The following is a 12,339-nucleotide window of genomic DNA, read 5'->3' as shown; positions in this document are numbered from 1 at the left end:
CTGAAATGTGTAGGATCGGTTTTCTTTCATGCCTGATATTATTCCTGCCTGTAAGAATTTATCGTCTAAGTAACCATATTTTCACTTCCTCATCCGATTACTTTGCTCCCCAAACTATAATTAAACCATTGAGCCCCCAACCATATTAACCCCTTCCCGCAAATGGCGTTACTGTACGTCCTTTTTAGCGGTGCCTTCCTGCAAATGTGCGTACAGTAACGGCCTGGGGATGAAGCGGGCACAGGAGCTGTGCACGCTTCATCTTAAGCGGGTGTCGGCTGTAATATACAGCCGACATCCCACTGCAACGGCGGCGATCAGTTATCCGATCACCGCCGTTTAACCCCTTAAATGCCGCTGTCAATGGCGACAGTGGTATTTAAGTGATTGACACAGTGGGAGGGGGCTCCCTCTGTACCCTGTTGAAAAGTTGCAGGGTGCCGATGGTTGCTATGGCAACCAGGAAGCCTAGCAATGGCTTCCTGGTTGCCAGGTATGGAATCCTATTAGGTCCTGCCCAGGATCTTCAAGTTCCCTAGTAAGTGTATAAAAAAAAAAAAAGTGAAAAAAAGTTAAGAAAAAAGTTTTCGATGAATAAACGTTTTATGTAATAAAAACAATAATCGCCCTGTTTCCCTGATCAAGCCCTTTATAATTAGAAACAAATTAAAATCTATACATAAATCTCCGCGTTTGTATCAGCCTGACCTATAAAAATATCATATTATTTATCACCGTAAAAAAACACAGTAAAAAAATTAAATGAAAAACAATGGCAGAATTTCCTTTTTTGGTCACGTTTCCAAGAAAATGGAATAAAAAGTCGCAAGCACCCCAAAATGCTACCAATAAAAACTACAGTTTGTCACGCAAAAAACAAGCCCTCAAACAGCTGTCAACAAAAAAATTAAAGTTATGGCTCTCATGATATGGTGACACTAAAACATTATTTTAATTAGAAAAAAGTGTTTATTGTGTAAAAGTAGTAAAACCTATAAAAACAATATAAATTTGGTATTGCCATAATCGTATCAAACCGCTGTTTATACTGCACAGAGAAATGTATAAAAAAAAGTTAGAGAATTTCTGTTTTTTGGTCTCCTTACCTCCCAAAAATTTGACTAAAAACGAATCAGAAAAATCGCATGTACCCCAAAATTATACTAATAAAAACTACGGCTCGTCCCATGAAAATCAAGCACTCGCATAGCTCGTCAACGGAAAAATGAAAAGTTATGACTCTCGGAACGCAATAATGCAAAATGACGGCCCAGGCTAATTTTTATGTGCAGCAGTTCTTCACCTAAAATCTCACGTCATCATTTGCTAGCCCGCACTGATAGACCCTGTAAATGCATCGGAAACTGACATTCTGTGCTACATATGGGGCTAGTGAAGAAGTCAAAGATTAGGCAATGCTGGAGTGCGGATATTTTGTACAATACCACGGACACCCTTTAGAAGTGCGACTACTGCACCCAAAAATCCGGCCTGTGCATAAAGGATTGGCTCAAAGCGTACGTCACTATCCATGGATAATTAATTTTATTATTCATTATTCAACTCCAAAAACTAAATTGTTCTTTTTACCTTTAGACCCTTGCCGTGTGTCCAAATAACAGTTTGCAACCACATATGGGGTATTTCCCTACTCAGGAGAAGTTGTGTAACAAATTTTGGGGTGTCTTTTCTCCTGTATTCCTTGTGGAAATGAAAAATTCGGAGCTAAATCTACATGTTATTGTAAAAAAAATAATTTTTCAATTTCTTGGCCAAATTCTAATAAAATCTATAAAACACCTGAGGGATCAACATGCTCACTACACCTCTAATTTAATTCTTTCAGGGGTATAGTCTCCAAAATTAGATCACACCTGGGGAATTTCTATAGTACTGATACTTCAGGGTCTCTGCAAATGCGACATGGCCCCCAGAGACCAATACAGCAAAATCTGAGCTGCAAAATCCAAATGGCACTCCTTTTCTTCTGAGCCCTACCGTGCGTCCAAACAGCAGTTTATTACCACATTTGGGGTATTTCCGTAATCAGGAGAAATTGCTTTACAAATGTTGAGGTGCTTTTTCTCCTTTATTCCTTATAAAAATTAGAAAATTCTAAGTTTTTCCAGAAAAAAAGGAGATTTTCATTTTCACAAACGAATTCAAATAAATTTAGCAAAAAACCAATGGGGTCAAAATGCTAACTATACCCCTAGATAAATTCCCTGAGGGGTGTAGTTTAAAAAAAAATTAAAAAAAATGGGCGCACTTTTGGGGGGTTTCCATAGTTTTGGCCCCACAAGACCTCTTCAAACCTGACATGGTGCCTAAAATATATTCTAATAAAAAGGAGGCACCAAAATCCACTAGGTGCTCTTTTGCTCCTGAGGCCTGTGTTTCAGACCATTAGCGCACTAGGGCCACATGTGGGATATTTCTAAAAAACTGCAGAATCTGGGCAATAAATATTGAGATGTATTTCTCGGGTAAAACCTTCTGTGTAAGGGTATGTGCACACGAGAACTGGCTTTTACATCTGAAAAGACAGACTGTTTTCAGGAGAAAACGGCTCCGTCGTTTCAGACGTAAATGCTCCTCCTCGCATTTTGCGAGGTGTCATTGACGGCCGTATATTTGAGCTGTTCTTCATTGAATTCAATGAAAAACGGCTCAAATTACGTTCAAAGAAGTGTCCTGCACTTCTTTGACGAGGCAGTCCTTTTACGCGTCGTCGTTTGACAGCTGTCAAACGACGACGTGTAAATGACAGGTCGTCGGCATAGTACGTCGGCAAACCCATTCAAATGAATGGGCAGATGTTTGCCGACGTATTGGAGCCGTATTTTCAGACGTAAAACGAGGCATAATACGCCTCGTTTACGTCTGAAAATAGGTCGTGTGAACCCAGCCTTACAGAAAAAAAAATGTACTACAAATGAATTTTGGCAAAAAAAATGAAATTTGTCAATTTCACCTCTACATTGCATAGATTCCTCTGAAACGCCTAAAGGGTTCAAAGTTTTCAAAACCGCATTCAGAAAGTGTTTTAAGGGTGCAGTTTTCAAAATGGGGTGTTTTATGGGGGGGTTTCTAATTTATAGGGCCCTCAAAACCACTTCAGAACTGAACTCGTCCTTGAAAATATAGCCTTTTGAAATTGTCTTAAAAATGTGAGAAATTTCTGCTAAAGTTCTAAGCCTTGTAACGTCCTAGAAAAATAAAAGGACGTTCAAAAAACAGTGCAAACATAAAGTAGACATATGGGAAATGTTAATTCGTAACTATTTTGTGTGGTATTACTATCTGTTTAACAAGCAGATACATTTAAAATTAGAAAAATCATAATTGCTTCAAATTTTCTCTAGATTTTGGTGTTTTTCACAAATAAGCAATGAATTTATCAACCAAATTTTTCCACTAACATAAAGTACAATATGTCACGAGAAAACAATCTCTGAATCGCTTGGCTAGGTAAAAGCATTCCAAAGTTATTACCACATAAAGTGACATGTCAGATTTAAAAAAAATTGGGCTGGTCCTGAAGGCCAAAATGAGCTTGGTCCTCAAGGGGTTAAAGGCACTTGCATGGCAATTTTAGTTTTTTCGGTATGTTTAAAGGGTTGTTTTTGTTTTGTTTTTTAGTTAAAAAGTTGTCATTTTTCATTTTTATGTTGCCCAGCTCTGTGCAGCAATGTTGTTTTGATTTTGCTAGGGCTTTCTGTGGGTGGGGATTACCATATAAAGGACTACAGTTCTCATAATTCCTCTCCCCTCTTAGCAAAGACTTATTTTAAAGGGGTTGTCCCAGAATCCACAGTTACCACCTATCCACAAGATAGGTGATAGTTTTCTGATCGCTGGGGGCTTCAATAGAGCTGCAGTCCATGCGCCCTCCGCTCCATTCAATGTCTATGGGACTGATGGAAACAGTCCAGTTTGTACTCTGCTGTTTCCTTCATTCCCATAGACTTTGAATGGAGCAGCAGCTTGCAAGATCGACCACCGTTCTATTTAAAGTCTTCCTCACTGCAGTCGAGCAGTTAGGAGGAACAGGGAGTTTGGTACCCCCGTTCTTGCAATTGGTGGGGGTCCCAGCGGTGGGGCCCCCAGCGATCAGACAGTTATTTTGAAAAACGATCATTTTTGATGGAGTTATGACCTATATTAGCTCTATGCTAATGAGTTTCTCAACGGACAACTGGGCGTGTTTTACTATATGACCAAGTGGGCCAATTTAGCTATATCGCTGAGTAAATGAATGGAGAGGAGTGTATGACGCTGATTGGTCAGCGTCATACAGTCCTCTGTACAACGCCCACTTGGCCATATAGTAAAACATGCCCAGTTGTCCGTTGAGAAACTCATTAGCATAAAGCTAATATAGGTCATAACTCCGTCAAAAATGATGGTTTTTCTAAATAAAAAAACACTGCTGTAATCTACATTACAGTGCCGATCATCATGTACAATATAGGCCACTTATAATGTGGTGACAGAGCCTCTTTAAAGATGAATAGCAGAAACTTTATGAATGAAATATAAATAATTCAAAAACAGACGCTGATGAATGTGTTAATTTATTGGTTTTGAATAAATGTTTAATAAAAAAAGATTCATAGCTCTTTGAGTAAAAAGCATCCATACATTTTATCTTTCTCTGCAGATCATGACCCATACACTGAAAGTAAAGAAAAGAATGTTCCCTGGTATACTGCAGAGCATTGATGAGCCACTCCAGAGACCTGTAACCCCCAGCACTCACCGAGCTGGGTATACAGTGTATGTATTCCATGTCTGATATGAACCTTCTTCCAACACTGTAGTAACAAATTGCTTCGTTTTAGCAGCATTATAAGAAGGCATGTAGTTAAAGGGAACGTATCGTGTGTACGTGTTGTCCGATCTGCGTGCAGCATGTGATAGAGCAGGAGGAGCTGAGCAGATTGATATATAGCTTGTGCGAAAAGATTCAGGAAACCTATATTTTATTCATCTAAATCCCTGTTGACTGTTTGAGTCCAGTCGGTGGTCCTACTCAGTGGATTGACATGTACATTCACACATATACAGGGAAGATTGTGAGTCAATGGTTAAGATGGTATTCATTAAATACAGGTTGTCCTGAATCTTTTCGCACGGAGCTATGTACACTTAATGGCCACTTAGAGACACCCATCTAGTAGCGTGTTGGACCTCCTTTGGCCTTCAGAATCGCAGCAATTAGTTGTGGCTTAGATTCCACTAGGTGTTGAAATTGTTCTTCAGGAATATCAGCCCATGTATACTGGATAGCTTCTCGCAGTTGCCGCTAAAGTGTCCTACTGCCATAGGGTACACAGCTGCCATGAAGGGATGAACTTGGTCACCCACAATGCTTAGGTAAACCCTACTGTTCAAATGTCCACTCACAGGTATCAGAAGACCCCTGGTGTGCTAAGAAAACATTCCTCACACCACCTCCACCAGCCTGAACTGTTGACACCTGACAGGAAGGGTTTATCGATTCAAGCTGCTTGCGCCAAATTTTGGATTCATCGGACAGGCAATGTTTTGCCACTGCTCGGTGATCCAATTTTTGCATTCTTTAGCCCACAGGAGTCTTGCCTTTCTATTTCCCTTACACCGCAATTTCATTCGAACTGATCGTCTACTTCTATAACCCATCCATGTTAAGGAACGACGAGTTGTGCGTTAGGACGAGTTAGTCGGAGCACCATCTATTCGGCTGCAATTTGATTGACTGTACCCCGTCTGTTTGTCAGAACAAATCTTGACATTCTCCTCTGAGCCCTTTCGTCGACTAGTTTCTTATGTCCACAGAAGCCCCTTTCGCTGGATCTTTTTCCTAAATCACACCATTCTAGGTATACTCTCGACACTGTTGTACGAAAAACCAAACTAGGTTGGCAGTTTTTTAAATGCTCACCCTGGCTAGCCTAGGACCAATGACCATGCCTCGTTCGAAGTTGCTTAGATCGCGCGATTTATTTTATCCTAATGTGGATTTACACTGAAATTGATTAACCAAAAACTTGCTCACTTGATTTTATGCTGCGCTCCGGGGGTCACATGTCTGATTTCCATACAGGGAAGCTCCAATCATAAAGTGGCCGTTCTGTGTATATTAATCCGCTCTGCTCCACCTGCTCTATAATATGCTGCCCACAGATCAGACAGCATGTACCCCCTGACAGGTTCCCTTTAAATCACTATGAGGGGTCTGTGACCGATTGCGAAGGACTTGTTTTTATAGCATATACGGTGTAAAAGCAGCATCATGTTTTAATAGCTATTAGCTTCATCAAAGGACAATGTGCATGTATCCATATATTTTATATTGGACATCCATAACACAGACACAGCCCTGTACTGTTTTATCCATCCTTCATGATGCCTTTGAATATCCTGTTGGCTGTTTAGTTTACTTTTACGTTGTGCTTTGTTACTAGGTCAGAAAACATAACCTCACAAGCAAATCCTTCAAGCTCTATCAGAGTCCTGAAATTGTCATCAAGACCGCCTACACGAAGTGGAAGCCGCCCTGGCACTGCTGATTTTTCTGCATCATCTACATGTAAGCGCAGATAACTATGCCGAGAATTAATTAATTATTTTTCCGTTAAAGAGGCTCTTTCACCAAATTATAAGTGCCCTATCTTCTACATAATGTGATCGGTGCTATAATGTAGGTGACAGCAGTGTTTTTATTCAGAAAAACAATCTATTTTTACCACTTTATGAGCGATTTTAGCTTTATGCTAATTACTTTCTTAATGCCCAACTGGGCGTGTTTTTACTTTGGCCAGCGTCCTACACTTTTCTCTTTACAACGCCCCCTTGGTCTAATCAGTGACCAATCAGCGTCCTACACTTCTCTCCATTAATTTAGTCAGTGAATAACGCAGTGTCACTATGCGCTATGTGCTGTCTTATACTGACACATTAACGTTACTGAAGTGAATAGACATTCCTTCCAGCCAGGATGGGATGTCTATTCACAATCCCGCAGAAAAAGAATGGCGACAGCACACTGCGACACTAATGCCACCTAAACCACTAAATATAAATAAATATGCACTAAAGCTAAATCTACTTATAATAGGGAGGTTCTTAGTGCACATTTTGATCAAAAAGTGTTTGCCCACCTTCCACGACAAGGCGACCTCTGTAAGGTGGGAAACTATGCTGCACATACACCCAGAACTGGGACTAAGCCTACATATATACCTGGGGATGGTAGGATCCAGCATTGAACTAATTCACTATCCCGACACTTCGGTAACGTTTCTGTGGTATTTACAGTAGAGCCAAGCGTAATCTCGCGAGATCACGCTGTAAATGACAGGTTACAACGAGATTCACTGTCTATACACTGCAGTAATGTTAATATGTCAGTATAAGACAGCACGTACTGATCTAGCAGGATCCCTATGCGCTGTGTAAATGAAAGGAGAGAAGTGCATGACGCTGATTGGTCATAAAGTTAAAATCGCTAATAACGTGGTAAAAATAGATCGTTTTTCTAAATAAAAAACACTGCTGTCACCTACATTATAGCGCCGATCACATTATGTAGGAGATAGGCCACTTATAATGTGGTGACAGAGCCTCTTTAAGGCTTGCTGCTGATTTATGTATCGTAACCTCTTGGCCTTAATGCCATAATGCTCTACATAGGAGCAGGAACACACACTTTGGGAATTGCGGCATTATAACCAGCATGCAGACTTCATATTCAATGTGAAAATATATTTTGGAAAACGGAACAAGGCACAGTGCGTGATATGATCTATGCAAACCATCCAACGGCTCCCTTCACGTTGTGACCTTATTACTGGATGTTTTGTGAGCATTATGCTGTGACATTTTTTTTTGTATTACGTGGTCATCTGTATACCCTGTGGAAACTTCTTTGTGTCCTCCATATGACCTTGCAGCTGGTGGCATTCACATGCAGATGTTCAAGGAAATTTACTCCGAATAGTCTCCAGACCAACCGGGAAATAAGACGTGCTTCCTGTGTAACAGGAAACTACCAGCGATGAATGCTCTATCTCTAGGTGTTTGTGCAAGCAACAAAAAGTATCTACCTACAACAAACCTGAATCAGGCAGAAACTGGCAAATCCAGAGTTTATTGTGCACGGTCACAAACCGCAATTTAAACAGACTTCGCTTTAGCAGGAAATGTAGAAAATAAAAGGTCCTTAGTTTCAGGATAACATACAACTCAAGTTCAGGGCTTCTCGCCAAGCTTTGTAGGTTCAGTCCAAATGTGCTTGATCTTTGCACCCTGGTAAATTCAGGCTTTGCACTCCCAGTCTGGTCTTTCTGCAACACCCCACACTGCTCTCTGGCAATCTTCTTTATTAGTCTCTCTAGACACAGGTAGACAACACCAGGCATGGAGTATGGCGCCACCTTCTTACATATTCATTCACCCATAAGACCAGGACCCGAACTCCAGTTACTTACATCAATGACTCATATCGGCCATCAACTACTTTACCCAGTGATTGTTTACTCTCTCTTTATGTGTGTGTATGTATGTATGTATATGTATGTATGTATGTATGTATGTATGTATGTATGTGTATGTATATATATATATATATATTATAATTTTCATACTGTATATGTGTGTATTTTATCTCATGTAATAATAGTATTGATGTATAGTAGTATGTGGTTGGAAAAAATCCGGTATAGCCAAACGTGTTTCCATGTGCTAGATGAATACGTGTCTGAGGCTTTCTTTTAACAAACTAGAATGAACTGTTTTGTGGGCACATCCTCCAGTATAATTTCTCTCTCCGGACATTGACTACACATTTATTTGTTTCATCTTCCTTCCTTTTAGCCATTGACACCGAATCATCTCGCCTTTTTTCTCCAAGTGCTCGGTCAGATCATCAGGGACCTGTATCTCCTGCTTCCCCTCGAATTCTGGATTTGAGTTTGGACAAAAGCAATGGGCACATTAACAGGTAACTATACCAGCTAGGAAATCTTCTCTCTCCAGTATTGTCTGAACTGTGGTTAAATTGGGGGGAACTTAACAACTTTTTGAAGTCCGTCTCCTGGCCTAGAAAAGTTGCTAATGTTTCAAGTCATGAAAATTGCTGCCGCTCTCTGCACTTTTCTTTAAAAAAAAATAAAAGTGTGTAGAGGTTAATGTAATGGACAAGGCCACCAAAGCCCGGCACATTTACACTGTGTTCCAAATTATTATGCACATTGGATTTAAGTGTCATAAACATTTTAATTATTAGTTTTCCAATTAAACTCATGGATGGTATTGTGTCTTAGGGCTCTTTGGATCATTGTAATCAATCTCAATCTCAATCTACTTAAGAAGGACGTTCCACATTATTAAAGGGAAGGTGTCACGAAAAAATTTTTTTTTATGTTTTTGCTTTTAGTAGGTTAAAATAAATTTTATTTATTTGTGTTTTACTTTTTTTTTCTTTCTTTTACTTCTCTATGGGGGCTGCCATTTTTTTTTCATCTCTGTATGTGTCAATTAACGACACATACAGAGATGGAATACGGCACATACAGTCCCATAGAGAATGCGAACGGGAGCCGTTCCATTCTCTGCAGCATACGCCGTCTGTGTGGGCTCCCACACAGTCCAAAAGGAAGGTCTTCGGCCGAGCGACATCCGGCGCCATTTTCATGTCGCCGCGGCCGGACAGTAAGATGACTACTTCCGGTCGCGGCTTCCATCCATATGTTCAGAAGCAAGGACTAGGAGCGGAGGCAGTGACGGCGGCAGGAGCAGGTAATTTATGTTCGTGTTATACTGTGCGATTGCCACTGTATCTAATCCTCCTACACTGTGCATTCGCTCAAAAAATGGCGGCACACAGTGTAGGAGGTTTGAACATTCAACCCCCTCCTTTCTCCTGGCACGAACCAGGATAAAGGAGGGGGGATTGTGTGAGGACACTAGAGCGAGTGTGTCTTCTCCAATTTTGCAGCATAAAGCAATGAGCTTGCTTTACCACATGCCAATGCTGCAATTTTGGGAATTGCTCCCTCTAGTGACCAGCACATGGAAATGTTATAAATTAGAATCTAATTTATAATATTTCCTGACTTGTGAAAAAAAATAAAAAAATTAGAACAATGTGCAATCATTTATATACTAACAGTTTAACTTAAAAAAAATATATATTTTTCTAGCGACACAATCCCTTTAAGCAGGCCACAGGTTTCAAGCAATATGGGAAAGAAAAAGGATCTCTCTGCTGCCGAAAAGCATGAAATAGTGCAATACCTTGGACAAGGTATGAAAACATTGGATATTTCAAGAAAACTTAAGCATGATCATCGTACTGTGAAAAGATTTGTGGCTGATTCAGAGCACAGACGGGTTCGTTCATATAAAGGCATAATGAGGAAGGTTTCTGCCAGACAAATTAATAGGATTAGGAGAGCAGCTGCTAAAATGCCATTGCAAAGCAGCAAACCGGTATTTGAAGCCGCTGGTGCCTCTGGAGTCCCGCGAACCTCAAGGTGTAGGATCCTCCAGAGGTTTGCAAGTGTGCATAAAGCTATTATTCGGCCACCCCTAAACAATGCTCACAAGCAGAAACGGTTGCAGTGGGCTTGGAAATACATGAAGACTCATTTTCAAACCGTGTTTACTGATGAGTGCCGTGCAACCCTGGATGGTCCAGATGGATGGAGTAGTGGATGGTTGGTGAATGGCTACCATGTCCCAACAAGGCTGCGACGTCAGCAAGGAGGTGGCGGAGTCATGTTTTGGGCTGGAATCATGGGGAGAGAGCTGGTAGGCCCCTTTAGGGTCCCTGACGGTGTGAAAATGACCTCTGCAAAGTACGTAGAGTTTATGACTGACCATTTTCTTCCGTGGTACAAAAAGAAGAACCGTGCCTTCCGTAGCAAAATTATCTTCATGCATGACAATGCACCATCTCATGCTGCAAAGAATACCTCTGTGTCATTGGCTGCTATGGGCATAAAAGGAGAGAAACTCATGGTGTGGCCCGCATGTTCCTCTGACCTCAACCCTATTGAGAACCTTTGGAGCATCCTCAAGCAAAATATCTATGAGGGTGGGAGGCAGTTCACATCAAAACAGAAGCTCTGGGATGTTATTCTGACATCCTGCAAAGATATTCAAGCAGAAACTGTCCAAATACTCACAAATTCAATGGATGCAAGAATTGTGAAGGTGATATCAAAGAAGGGGTCCTATGTTAACATGTAACTTGGCCTGCTGAGTTTTTTTTGATTGAAAGAGCTTTTGATTTCTGTAAATATGACCTCCTGATGCTGCAAATTCAACAAATTACCATTTTAGTTCTCTTTACAACCTTTAAAATGTTTTGATCTCTGTTGTGCATAATAATTTGAAACAGTGCATCTTGAGTTTTTTTTACTTCTAAAAAAAAATCTGTTATTAGGAGATTTGTTCAATAAAATTCGCATTATACTCCAACGGTTGGTGGCTTGAAGATTATACTGACTGTCATTTGCATCGACTATTTAGGAAAATCAGCGAAAAATAACATTTGCATAATAATTTGGAACGCGGTGTAATGTAATTTTCGCCAGAAACTGGGGTAAATGATAGAGTAAATCTATGTCAGAAACTGTCTGTCGTAGATCTTGCTTAGTGGCACATGGGCAGCTGAAGAGGTGTCCATTTTAAGAATGTGTGCATCTTACACAAGTTTGTTTCCTTTTAAGACTGGCATGTGAAACGCCAGTCTAACTAAATTCCCTACGATGTTTATAGTCAGATACTAATTGTATCTGGCTGATGAACTGGAGTGGAAATACAGCGAAGCAGTGAAGTAGCACAGTCTAATGTAATAAAAGAGAGACACTTTGTCTCTCCCTTATTAAATTAAACTATGATACTTCACTGCTTAGCTATATTTCCACTCCAGTTCATCAGCCAGATACAATTAGTCATCTCAACACACCACATCCTTGACTATGAAGGATAGCGGCAAAGGCTGTTGCTATTGTCCACCAAGGCAGGAGTGAGAAAATGTTTGTGTTGTTAATGCACAGTGGACCTGAACCAACAAATGTGAAACAGTCAGTCCAGTCGTTATTTAATACTCAATACTGTACATTGCTAGACATATTAAACACATTGTTGACCCCTGGCCTTCTCTATTATTCTGTCCTATAGCAGAAGTTGGCTCCCACGAAGTCCTGAAATTCAGAATGCCAGCCCACGCAAGGCTAAGACCCCTACTATTGCCCCTCAGTTTTCACAGTCTGGACCACAACAAAGTCGACCCAGTTCAGCTGGATCCACTACTCACAGCAGACAAAGTAAGAATTCCAGGGGACA

The 12,339-nt window shown here is 40.5% G+C and overlaps 1 protein-coding gene across 3 annotated transcripts in view; it reads left to right on the top strand.

Moving 5' to 3' along the window:
• The window catches only part of ARMC9 (armadillo repeat containing 9), a 190,469-nt gene that overhangs the window by 170,239 nt on the left and 7,891 nt on the right, over nucleotides 1–12,339 (top strand). For 2 of the 3 annotated variants that reach the window (XM_075861838.1, XM_075861840.1), the window contains 4 exons: nucleotides 4,664–4,779; nucleotides 6,450–6,574; nucleotides 8,860–8,986; nucleotides 12,175–12,320. In XM_075861838.1, coding sequence (XP_075717953.1) covers nucleotides 4,664–4,779; nucleotides 6,450–6,574; nucleotides 8,860–8,986; nucleotides 12,175–12,320 — 514 coding nt within the window. The remainder of the gene's footprint in view (nucleotides 1–4,663; nucleotides 4,780–6,449; nucleotides 6,575–8,859; nucleotides 8,987–12,174; nucleotides 12,321–12,339) is intronic. The other variant, XM_075861839.1, reaches the window with a different exon arrangement.

Source organism: Rhinoderma darwinii, chromosome 4 (genome assembly GCF_050947455.1).
Source record: "Rhinoderma darwinii isolate aRhiDar2 chromosome 4, aRhiDar2.hap1, whole genome shotgun sequence".
In the NCBI taxonomy this organism is placed as follows: domain Eukaryota; kingdom Metazoa; phylum Chordata; class Amphibia; order Anura; family Rhinodermatidae; genus Rhinoderma; species Rhinoderma darwinii.
Note: the sequence above shows the minus strand (reverse complement) of the source record. Positions and strands in the feature narration are given on the sequence as shown.